We start from the raw sequence: 12,563 nt of genomic DNA on the forward strand, positions 1-12,563 counted from the left end.
TTCACTGCTGCTGGTGTATTTTGTAAAGGTAAATAACAGGCACCAAGTTGTGCCAGTAGCACAACTTGTTCAACTAGAAATCAATTGAGGCATGGCATCTATTCAAATAGACGACTATTTGAGGAAATAGAGTATCAGCAAGACATCTTGTCATTTGTTTGTTTGTCGTCGTGAAAACTGCCGTGTGACACAGTTTCCCAAGTATAGTATCATGCTCTGCTTCACAATGTCACATGTACACGGAATTGGAAGTCAATGAAATGGTTCCCCTCATTGACCAGTAGCTCAGCAGCCCGAGACCTTGACACGAACACCACCATACTTTACAGCAAGACATAATTATCGTATCTTGGTGTTGCCAGCTTTTTAGACAAAGGCTGTGTTCTGACTAATTTTCAGTGGATAGTAACCGGTATACTTCTTTACAAGCTGTACACTGACTACTCTAAAGTGTATCCAAGATTAATTTCTATAGTTTTAACTTTTGAGAAGAAACATTATTACTGAAAGGTGCAATACACTACAGATGATAATAAACAAGCCTACTGTGAGATTTAAACAACATACAAACAAATTAAAGGGGGGCTGTCTAAGTTAACATATGCGATTAATCACAAAAAAATGGTTTCATTAATCTAGTGTAATCACGCTATTTATTTCGACCGCTCAATCATTTTTATCTTTGCTGTGAATAGTTGCTATATGGTCAGTGATAAATTCAATACTTACGCCATTGCAAAGATGAGAGAGGAGACTTCGACTGGTGTGCTTCCAACATGACTTAAGATAGTACTGTTACCAAGTTTTAAGCAAATAAATAGCATGGATTTAATTAAAATAAATTGCATTTGTGTAGAAAAATGTGGATCTTTTCTTAAAGTTAATTTATATTATGCAAGAAAGTAATGTACTGTTATTAATTGCAATAATCAAAGTTCTAAAGTGTGATTAGTCCGATAAAAAAAAAAATATATATATATATATTGTTAAAAGCACGAGTTAAAAGGGAAACATAATTGCCTATCATACGCGAAGAGAAACTTTTGACTTTGTTATGATGTAGATGTTCATCCAGAGAGAATATTGGCTTTCTCTCTGCAGGCTAGTATATAGGGTAGAGTTGCTTTAATAATTGTTTTAGCTAACATTGAACATTAAAATGATGCTCAGGTCACATCCATATATTATGCTTTAAGCAACACCTCTAAGCATACTCTTGTGGAATGATTAATTAAAACTAGACCTGTCCGGAGGACCCACAATGGAAATATTCTCCTGTGGAGTAAATATTAGCTTTCTTACAAAGTCTTGCAAAAAGTTGTGTGAGAAATTACTTTTGTTCATTAGTTTTGTACACAATTCTTCACATTTGCATGATCTCTCACCACACCCATCATTAACTACCCGTTACCTTCATACGGCTTCTTATTGATTCAGTGTAATTGCCTTTTATTTATCTATATCTTCAGCCTCCCTTTCATCGGGATGTTCCACAGCCCTCGCTCAGTGGCTGCTTCCCCCACAATCAAAACCGACACTACAACCACAAAAAGAGCAGCACCAACCTTCCCCATGCCAACGCGCTCTGTCACTTTCATATCGCTGCCAGCATCAACCCTGCCACAGGTTCGACTAAAAAGCCCAGATATCGCAGACCAGTATTAACAAATGTTCTAAATGTGTCTGAGGCGTTTATTATTGTTTGACTCTATTAACATTTTTTCAGACATTCCACTGCTTCCCTCTATATCTTCCCTAAATGCAGTGGAGGATGAGGAACCTGGAGGTTTTTTCACTGTCCATTGGCTTAACAACAAAGAGCTTCATTTAACTTTAGCTATGGAAGTCTTCCTGCAGCAGCTCCGCGGCAACTTGGAGCAACAGAACGAATGCTCCCTGGAAGGTACAGAAATCTATTCAAATTGTTTGGTCCTAAGCCTCCATTTTAAGGAGTATGTTCATTCCAAACTGTTGTACATCCTTCCAGATGCTGACAACAAGGATAATTTTGAAGAAGAAGACGACAGGACAAGCGACTCTCAAAAACCTGATGCCCAGGACCTCCCGCTAACCGCAGTGGAGCACCATGTGGATGTGCTTCTGGGCGAGTGGAACAGAGGAGCGGACATGCTGTTCAGCATCCATCCAATGGATGGCTCCTTGTTGGTCTGGAATGTGGACTGGTTGGATGAATATCATCCCGGAATGTTTAGACAAGCACAGGTAATTGTTAGGCCACGTTAACACATTTATCTTGAAATTGATTATTCATGTTTATCTAGTGTCTCAATAAAAAAAGGTGTTAATTGATCCGACTTCTAAGACTGAACAGTTCTTCTTGTATAGCTTCTAATTTCCGCAATTGGGCGATTATATTTTGATTATATTTAATATCATATTAATTTCACAAACAACTTGATTTGAAATGTGAGAATCTTAAAGTTATAGCTGGCAGACATTGAAAATGTAATTTAAGGTGGACTACCTGTTTTTATTTGATTAGAAATTATGATTTAGGTGCATATTAATAGTTAAATATTCATTAGTTTTTTCTGCTGTAAAATGGAGAAAATATAACATAACATTTTCACTTACATTTTTGAATGATTTATTTATTAATGATGTCATTCGTCCTTGATATTACACATGACTGAACTCTTTTCATTGGTTAGTTTTATTTGGTAATATTTCTCCTTCTCTGTCTGGCAGGTGTCATTTGTGTCTCGTATCCCTGTGGCGTTTCCTGCAGGGGATGCAATCTCCCTCAGTCACAGTGTGGTCATGTATGCTTGCAACAAGAACGTGGACCTGGCCCTCCAGCACGGCAGGCAAAGACCACCTGGAAACACGTTACCCAAATCTGCGCTTATTAGTTATGGCCGTCAAATAAAAGCCGCCTCCAGCAGCAGTCTTCGCCTGAGCATTTTCACCCCTAACGTGCTCATGATCTCCAAGCACGATGATGGCTCCCTTAATCAGTGGGCAGTAAGTTTTGTGGAGGACTCCGCTTTCTCCACTGTGCTCAGTGTGTCTCACAAGTCAAGATACTGTGGTCACCGTTTCCACCTGAACGACCTGGCCTGCCACTCACTTCTGCCTCTGCTCCTTACCACCTCACACCACAATGCGCTGAGGTCCCCCGAGGTGGACAGCATCCTTGCGGCCCCAAAGGTCTTCTCTGGGCTCCCTACTTCCCACGGCTCTCGACCCAGTCGATTGTCTTTGGCTGGGGTTTCACAAGACCCCAATGCTATCTACAGCGAGCTGATATTGTGGAGGGTCGACCCTGTGGGGCCCCTGTCTCTGTCAGGCGGGGTGTCCGAGTTGGCCCGGATCAATTCTCTTCATGCCTCAGCTTTCGACAATGTAGCCTGGCTACCCACACTCATCCCCAGCAGCTGTTTAGGTATGCACATTATTTAGTTCAGTTTCCATGAAATTAATGATTCCATTCTAAGGAAAGATATGTCATTCTGTATGTGCTGCTAGGTGCATATTGTAACTCTCCCAGCGCCTGCTTTGTCGCAAGTGATGGCCACTCACTCAGGCTTTATCAGGCTGTGATTGAAGCCAAGAAACTACTCAGCGAGCTCTCTAATCCTGAGATATCAGTAAGTTTACCACCAGATCTTTCCACAGTGTGCAGGTCCACTCTAAGACAAGTTGAAGTACACAAATCAAATCCATATGTCCCATCGCCTTTAATCCCACACTCATTGTAACACATAAATGTAGCTGGGGATTTTTGCTGCTTAATTTGTGCCCATTTTATATTCAGAAATATGTTGGCGAGGTGTTTAACATTGTCAGTCAGCAGTCCACAGCGAAGCCAGGATGTGTCATTGAGCTGGATGCCGTTACCGACTTTGTAAGTACACATTAAATCAAATAGATATGTTGATAACTTGTCAGTGTGAAGGTTTATTCCACATTACATGAATAGCAGGTTTGTAGCATTGAGCAATTAACAGTAAACTATTAGTTTACTATGAAATGTCAGCCATAAAAAAATGTAAATGCCTCACGTCTTCCGTACGTTCATGTATGTACTGTATGTGTTTGAAATGTTGACACATCATGTGTCTGTGTGTATCTGCTGTGCAGCACATGAAGTGTGACATCTAGTGTCTTGCATCTCAAAGGCTGCTTTTGTCCTCTGCAGCAGGGAAAGGAGACGCAGCTCCTCCATGTGTTTGAGGAGGATCTAATCCTTGGCAATAAAAGACCCAACACAGCGCATGAATTGTTGGATGCATCTCAATGTGGTAAAAGTAATATTACATATATCAAAACTGTATCATGTTGGATGGTATTGTTATACTTTTCTTGCCTCCCGGCAGCACCTAGCAAGCCCACCTTCGCTGCAAGCTTCTTCCTTGTGGTTGTTGAATTAACCCCAAGTGGTCGCTCGCTGCTACAAATGTGGCATCTTCATCTTGCTGCTAAACCCGTCACCATGGGTAAGTACTTTTAATCTGCAAAAGCTCAGCTTCAATACATCAATTCAAAAACAAACAAAGTAAAGAATTGATAATGGGATTGTTTTGTCCTATTTTGTTTGAAAACGTTTGGTAACTTCATTGATTTACACTTCATATGACACTTGGGGCCTGATTTACTAAGATCCAAACACCACATGTGTGCAATCTATAAAATAGCATATACTATTAGTGGCCGTGTTGCGTGTGATCTACTAAGACTGTGTGCAATTGAAAAGTGATGCAAACAGTCTTATTTAAATGAGGATTTTGTGTGTACTATACAGGGCATTACCACCGAGACACTCTGATTTCATTTCAGGTTATCATGCTCCTAAAAAATAATAATACCTGACTTAGTTTTAACACTTTTATTAGTGGGGCTTTCAAGGCTCCAAGGGTCTTACAATTGTGGTGTTTATTTAAAACGGTGCTCAAACCTTTATTATGAATCAACATCAATGTCTTTGTGATTTATTGACCTATTTAAGGTTCCAACTACTTCACATCAAATCCGTGACCGCGAACGGGACAAGCGGTAGAGAAATGGATGGATGGATAGGGGACAAAATATTGCATAGTGTGTTTTTAGTAAAAAAACACACAAAATTTCAAAGTTTGTTTTATGGAAAACCATAAAACAAACTTAGAAAATTTTGACACAAAGGACATACAACACAAAAAAAACCTTTATATTAACAGAGAGATTTGAAGTTGACCTGGATACTTAAGCATTGAAAGTATAAAAAAATAATAGGACTTACTTTTAAGACTTTATAGACTAAAACCCTTTCAGGTCCTGGGACCTTTATCGTTCATAACATTTAGATAATCTCCAAAGCTTATAGATTTTGTCTTTCAAATAGGAAATATTTTAGTAAAATATATTTTATGTGAAAAAAAGAACATCATTAAATAAATACTAATGGACACAAGAATACATTCATTGAATTTGTTTTAATCATCCCCTAAGTCCTCTAGCAGCTATACCATTATTAAATTAAGTTGTCTGTCTATCTGTGTTGGCCCTGCGATGAGGTGGCGACTGCCCCAATGTAGCTGAGATAGGCTCCAGAACCCCCCACGACCCCGAAAAGGACAAGCGGTAGAAAATGGATGGATGGATGGGTTGCTAATTTGACGTTATGCCTAAAATATTTTATTTTTGACCAACCAAAATGTTGACACACACATGTAGGAAGGAGCGTTCTTGTCTGTCCATCGTCTCTTTGCAGCGCTAGCAACGATCCTGCAGCCGTGTGTGGAGTGCGTCAGTTTGCGCGTTCTTCTCATAGGTGCTAGATAAAACGCAAAATAATGCTCGCAAAATGGTGATGAGTGTTGTTGAAACACACTGTGCGTGCTAAATAATTATATTTGCATCTTTTCTTCCCAGTATTGTGGCCGTTTTGATGGTCAGCATTTACTTTGCATACTTATGAAGACAGAGACACAAAATTGATTGCATGCCTTTTTCTGCTCACTTAACAGATGCAATCCACTTTGCACACGCTTAGTAGATCAGCTTTGCGTGTGCTATCAGGTTTGCACATGTTTTAATACACGCAAACCTTTAGTAAATCTGTCCCCTATTAAATATTACCGGTCCCATTTATACTTAGTTTCTTAGTCTCAGATAATCTACAATAGTGTTTTGAAAAATAATTTAGTATTGATGCTGAATTTAGACTACCTGTAATATGCTCTGCTCGTTTACTCAGTCCTAATTTGTTGTTTTCTTACCCACAGAGGAGAAATTCTCGCCCAAAGATGCCCTCACAGATACTTCCACTACCTACTCTCAGTTTAACTTTGATACCTTCGGTTCACCAGTATCTCAAAAGACTAAACCCTGTACATCCAATCTGCAGAGCGCCTGTCGCCTCAGCCTCACCACACATCGGCTCTATAGCCAGGAGTTACCCCTGCCAGCAGGAGTGGAGGCCGTCAGCATTACGCCCTCTGCAGGTGTGCAGATGTGAAAATAACAAAATCCTTCAGCATGCAGTGTTTATTCTATTGCCTTAAATTAAGCTCTTGACTCTCCTGCTAGGTCACCTCAGTGCATCATGTTCCTTGCCAGCTGGCCGTGTACCATACCTCCTTGCTACTTCCTGTTCAGACGGGAAGGTGCGATTCTGGATGTGTAACGTCACGCCATCGGAGACCCCCAGTGGTGACAAGTTGGTGTATCAGTGGGAGGAGTGGCCTCTCCTCGTGGAGGAAAAGGTTCCCAATTGTAGTGCCGTTAGTGTACCGGGTCGTCCCATCCAAGTCAGCTGCTGTCACACAGGGAGGATTGCAGTTGCCTACAGGCAGACAATGACAGACAATCCTCTGAACGCAACACCTCAGCTAAGCTCTCACATGCGGCTGACTTCTCCTCCCACACTAGCTTCCTCACCTTACTTGTACCCCCACTACAGCAACGCCACCCAGCACGTCCCTCCGAACCTGACAGTGCAGCACAGCCCTAGTCTGTCCTCAGACCCTTCTCTAGCAAACAAGAGGGAACAGCTGGTCTACATCAGGATCTTTCAATGCGAGTCCACGGGTGGTTCACAGTGGATCCTAGAGCAAACTATAGTTCTGGACAAAGCAAATCCTGCAGCTAGCTGTGGTTTTAGCAACAGCACAACTCCATGTAGCAACATTAACTTTTCTTTGCCAAATGAGCACTGCTTTGGTTTTTCTCACAAGAGTCTGGTTCATTTAGACTGGGTTTCCCAGGAGGATGGGTCACACATTCTGACAGTTGGCATCGGGACAAAGATTTATATGTACGGCCGTCTCTCTGGCAAGCCTCCCGAACTGAGCCTTTCATCTGATGCCAGTAGAGACCAAAGCTTGTCCAGCCTAGTTCTACTTAGATCTGTCGACCTGGTCTCCTCTGTTGAAGGCTCACTACCCATCCCCGTCTCCCTCTCCTGGGTACGTGATGGCATCTTGGTGGTAGGCATGGACTGTGAGATGCATGTCTACTCCCAGTGGCAGCCCCCAGCACCTGCCAAACCCAATGCAGCCATTGATGCAGACATTTGCAGCAGTGTGTCCTCCATAGTCTCTGCGGTCAGACAAAGCCAGGAGGAGTGTTTCACTCTTGGGCCTCCAACTTCCTTACTGGCTCCTCCTAAAAAGGCCCTTACGAGGTCAATGATGAGCCTGGCTCAGAAACTTAGTGGAAAAAGAACAGCCTATGATCTGCCCTTGGAGATGGAAGATTCTGGACTGTTTGAAGCAGCTCATCAACTCTTTCCCACACTGCCCCAGTACCACCCAGTACAATTACTAGAGCTTATGGATTTGGGGAAGGTTAGTATGATTTTAGTTTATTGTATTCTACTGGAAAACATTGTATTTCTAATTGTACTGTCATGTCTCCAGCAGAGATCTTTGTGTTTATAATAGGACTTGAGATATCCCCATAAAAAGTAAATGAACTAAATCACTTTTTATTACAAAATTGACTGTTTAATGACTGTCATTTGTGTACCTGTGGCCTGTTTAAACATTTGAAAAATTTATTATCACTCTCATGTCTGCTCCACTTTTGAGAGAAGAGGTACTCAGATGGTTGCTTCTGTAGTCTCGCTTTTTCATGATGTCATTAAAGAAAACAACTCTTTCCTCATAAACATGATACCCCGTCTGACCCGATCCTAGCCAGATGAGTCCCACCACTTCAAAGAGGACAGGTTTTTTTAAATTCACAATTAGCTACACGTTAAGTAACGCTTTTTTTTTTTTTGCTGTCACCTAGGTTCGCCGTGCCAAAGCTATTCTTTCCCACCTAGTGAAATGCATTGCTGGAGAAATAGTGGCTCTGAAAGACAATGCCACCAATCCAGAGAAACGCGTCCGCTCTCGGACCATCAGTGCAGGAGGCAGCATGGCCAGGGAACGGAAAATGTTTGGCAAAGAAGAGAACTCCACCCCAGATTATACGGAGATCAGCTCCATTCCTCCTCTACCTCTCTATGCCCTTATCGCAGCCGATGAAGATGCGCCCCCAAAGCCTGGTCAGTATTCACTTTGTGGGTTCACATTATTTGCCTTAATGAATAATAATCTTTAGATGTATTGCCATCACACTAAAAGGCAATCGTCTGGGGAAAAAAAACAAAGACAAAGTTGTTTTATTTTCAATGTACATATAATCCTATAGATTTTTAAATGCACCAAATGTGTTGTCAAGTTGGTTTTACTTAATGTGTCCCTGGGGCTGTGCATCCATAAAGCAGAGCATACACAGAATACACATTTATCTGCCTGTTGGTACTGTAATTCAATTGATCTGTTTTTTGCAGGAGAAGAACATCTTGACTAATTGAGTTTGTCCATCTCGTGTTTTGTCATAGAAAAGGTCGGCAGTGTGAGTGGTGACAGTGGGCATGGATCCAGTCATACGGATGCTTATGATGAGTTATTTCACACACCCAGCATGGTGGACTTGGACACTCTGGAACAAGATGAGCAAGAAGAAACAGGGAACAAGGTCAACCTCTGAGAAAGACTGTTTATTTCTTAGATATTTAGCACGACCAAAGTTCATTGTTGTCTCTTCTCCTGTTTGTAGGTAATCGACCTGTCCCAGTACAGCCCCACATACTTTGGCCCAGAGCACGCCCAGGTTTTGTCCAGTCATCTCCTCCATTCCAGTTTACCAGGCTTAACTCGTATGGAGCAAATGTCTCTCATGGCACTAGCTGACACTATCGCTACCACCAGCACAGACCTGAAAGACAACCAGGGCAAGAGCAAAGGTACTGCAGCTTGACGGAGATACTAGATGCACATGTTCTGTCTATCAATCCATATTGCACAATATGTTTATTCATCATTCACCAACCAGGTGGAGAGACACTGGACGAGTGCGGCCTGAAGTTTTTGCTTGCTGTCAGACTACACACCTTCCTCTCTACCTCTCTCCCGCCAGCACACCGAGCACAGTTGCTACGGCAAGGTAAAGTGGCAGAGTGGCCTTCATTCGACAAGCTGGCTGGCACACCCACAGAAGTTCTAATTGCTCTTCTGGACGCCTCGGCACTCTTTGTTTTCATTTGAATGCCCTTACAAGATTTAATTAATCTCTTAACTAGCAGGACTTCTTTTGACTTCTTCTTCTCCTTGGGCCTCAGAACAGTTACTGCTTAGAGTTAGAGGTGAATAAAAGCTGGGAAGTAAAGTTACTGAAGGCCTGTGTTGTAAACTCTGAACATAAAAGTGTTATTGAGAGATGAGGGCAAGACATAATTTATCAGCCTTAACTACCACGGTAAAGTTACCCTTGAACAGGGCACTACACTCTACAGCTGTAAAAGTCAAAAATCAAGTGTTGTGGCTGTACAGTATGTAACCTTTGCTCATCTGTACTTATTGTACCTTGAAATACAGCAACTTGCTTTGACCGAACGAAACACCATTTTTTTTTGTCTTGTACAGGCCTCTCAACGTGTCACTATGCCTGGGCTTTCCACTCTGAAGCTGAAGAGGAGCTGCTTCACGTGCTACCCTCCCTCCAGAAAGGGGAGCCCACTTGGCCTGAGCTACGCTCTATGGGTGTTGGATGGTGGCTGAGGAGCACCAACAAACTTCGCAAATGCATTGAAAGGGTGAGAAGATCGCCATTGATCATTATTTAAATTGTATAGTTGTTGCTGCTGTTAGATTGATTTTAGTATTTGTGGAGGGAACAGGGCTTGGTTATGAACTACATCCAATAAACAATAATAATCCACAACATTACACTAAAATGGAATATAGAATATATATTTAGAATAGAACAGGATGATTTGACCCAAGTGTTTCCTTTTCTATGTCAGGTTGCTAAGGCCTCCTTTCAGAGAAGTAATGATCCTCTGGATGCTGCCATATTTTACCTAGCAATGAAAAAGAAGGCGGTGGTTTGGGGACTGTACAGGTAACATTTCTGTAATCGTATTCACCCCATGTTATCCTTTATTTGGGACAGATAAGATGGGATTAACTTTTTTTTTAATTCTTATTTTCCAGAGCTCAGAAGAATTCCAAAATGACAGAATTTTTCCACAACAATTTCAGTGAAGACCGATGGCGAAAAGCAGCATTGAAAAATGCATTCTCTCTGCTGGGAAAGCAGCGATTTCATCATTCTGCAGCATTTTTCCTATTAGCTGGCTCCCTGAAGGATGCAGTAGAGGCAAGTGGATCATAAGACTTATAAGGAAGTGTGGCTATGAGTAGGATGACTACAAATGCATTTAGCTATAAGCTGGCAACTACCTACATATCTCAGCTGCAATATTGAGAGAGGCATAGGCATCTTAATCATATCTTCTTTTTAATGGTGAATTTGTGTAGTTTTGGTTCTTACATTAGTATTTTATTTTCTGCACATCAGACATTAACACATAAAAGGCACACTGCTCTTGCTTAACCTTTATTCATGAAGGTTATTTCTGTTGACAATGTCCCCGAAGCAATGACTCATTTTTTTTAATCTGCATAAGTAACTGGTGCTTTATGGAAATGATGTTCATCCAGGCGAAGAGCTATCATTGGTTTAGCTTAGTTTATTTGCCTGGGAGGGTGTCTCATTGAAATGCATCTCACACCTCAGTAGTAAGGACAAGTACAAAACTGCACCTTATCTTACCTTTTGAGTGTGCATTGGGACACAAATCCCAACATTTCTTTTGCCTTATTTTATTTTCAGGTGTGTGTAGAGAAACTGCAGGACCTTCAACTAGCTCTTGTGATATCCAGACTTTACGAGTCAGAGTTTGAGACGGCATCCACTTACAAAAAGATCCTCCAGAGACATGTGCTGGGACACGATAAACAGGTGCGACGTTCAATGTCACATGCTCTAGGAGGCTCTTGTTTTTTCCACTGGAAGATAAAGCATAATTCAATAAAAGGAAGCAGGTGTTGTTTTGATCCTCGCATGCACCTTTTGACAAGTTTGGCACAGAGATGCAAACAAGTCTGTATTCGTGACAACCACAAAGCATTGTCTTGCTATCCTAGCTTTTTGAATTATATTACATTTTAGCTTTGCATATCTGCAGATACGGATGCATCAAGATCCATTCTTGCGGAGCATGGCCCACTGGGTCATGGAGGACTACAGCAAAGCCCTGGACACTCTGCTGGAGCAGACTGCCAATAAAACCAAGTCTGGGGCTACTGATGCTGGTAGGTCAACTGTTTTCCTCTGCTAATTGGCTTTAAGATTGCATTTATTCAAGTTGCTCTACAAGAGAACATACCCGTGTATCGCACTAGCTATTTGTCATTTTGCAGTGAACTTACAATGTCAACATGAGCCAGCCATATTGATGTGTTGAATTTGTATTCATTGACCAATAAATGGTAGTTCCTGATATTTACTAAACTGAGCATTTGACTACAGTATTGTGTTTGAAAATGGACATATTAATAAATTCTTTTTTTATTTACATTTTAAAGCAATTAAGACAAAATGGGGTATACGTATTTGCTTAAGAGAAGCTGGTGATTCGCAGTCAACTGCTTTCTAAAGAAGGACATTAAGTTAGCAATGGGTGTTATGTTTTGGTTGTTTCAAAGCATTTAAGTGTAATTTAAATGTTTTTATTTTTATCTGAATATAGCTCATCAACATAGTCGGAAGCATCATACGAGAGAGTTCTGTCATCAATGTCAGCCATTCTAATGCAGCGTGAGGTTTAAAAAAAAAAGTGAGGATAGGTTGATTGACAACACTAAATTGGCCCTAGTGTGTGAATGTGAGTGTGAATGTCGTCTGTCTATCTGTGTTGGCCCTGCGATGAAGTGGCGACTAGTCCAGGGTGTACACCGCCTTCCGCCCGAATGCAGCTGAGATAGGCTCCAGCACCCCCCGTGATCCAGAGAGGGACAAGCGGTAGAAAATGGATGAATGGATGGATGGAGTTGAATAATGTGTCGCAGTTGAGAAACATTGTGACTCATACTACATATACAGTTGCGATCAAAAGTTTACATACACTTGTAAAGAACATAATGTCATGGCTGTCTTGAGTTTCCAATACTTTTATACAACTCTTATTTTTTTGTGATAGAGTAATTGGAGCACATACTTGT

General features: G+C 41.3%; 1 protein-coding gene across 5 annotated transcripts in view; it reads left to right on the top strand.

The window, feature by feature from the left end:
• Positions 1–12,563, top strand: part of LOC133575584 (dmX-like protein 1) — a 68,114-nt gene that overhangs the window by 18,682 nt on the left and 36,869 nt on the right. For 3 of the 5 annotated variants that reach the window (XM_061928268.2, XM_061928269.2, XM_061928270.2), the window contains exons 10-27: positions 1,470–1,626; positions 1,727–2,223; positions 2,710–3,406; positions 3,490–3,611; positions 3,779–3,868; positions 4,163–4,265; positions 4,341–4,460; positions 6,228–6,446; positions 6,532–7,790; positions 8,239–8,497; positions 8,837–8,973; positions 9,055–9,241; positions 9,331–9,441; positions 9,921–10,090; positions 10,301–10,398; positions 10,491–10,656; positions 11,173–11,301; positions 11,528–11,654. In XM_061928268.2, coding sequence (XP_061784252.1) covers positions 1,470–1,626; positions 1,727–2,223; positions 2,710–3,406; positions 3,490–3,611; positions 3,779–3,868; positions 4,163–4,265; positions 4,341–4,460; positions 6,228–6,446; positions 6,532–7,790; positions 8,239–8,497; positions 8,837–8,973; positions 9,055–9,241; positions 9,331–9,441; positions 9,921–10,090; positions 10,301–10,398; positions 10,491–10,656; positions 11,173–11,301; positions 11,528–11,654 — 4,648 coding nt within the window. The remainder of the gene's footprint in view (positions 1–1,469; positions 1,627–1,726; positions 2,224–2,709; positions 3,407–3,489; positions 3,612–3,778; positions 3,869–4,162; positions 4,266–4,340; positions 4,461–6,227; positions 6,447–6,531; positions 7,791–8,238; positions 8,498–8,836; positions 8,974–9,054; positions 9,242–9,330; positions 9,442–9,920; positions 10,091–10,300; positions 10,399–10,490; positions 10,657–11,172; positions 11,302–11,527; positions 11,655–12,563) is intronic. The other 2 variants (XM_061928271.2, XM_061928272.2) reach the window with 1 other exon arrangement.

The sequence above is a fragment of the Nerophis lumbriciformis genome, linkage group LG33 (genome assembly GCF_033978685.3).
Source record: "Nerophis lumbriciformis linkage group LG33, RoL_Nlum_v2.1, whole genome shotgun sequence".
Classification (NCBI taxonomy): Eukaryota; Metazoa; Chordata; class Actinopteri; order Syngnathiformes; family Syngnathidae; genus Nerophis; species Nerophis lumbriciformis.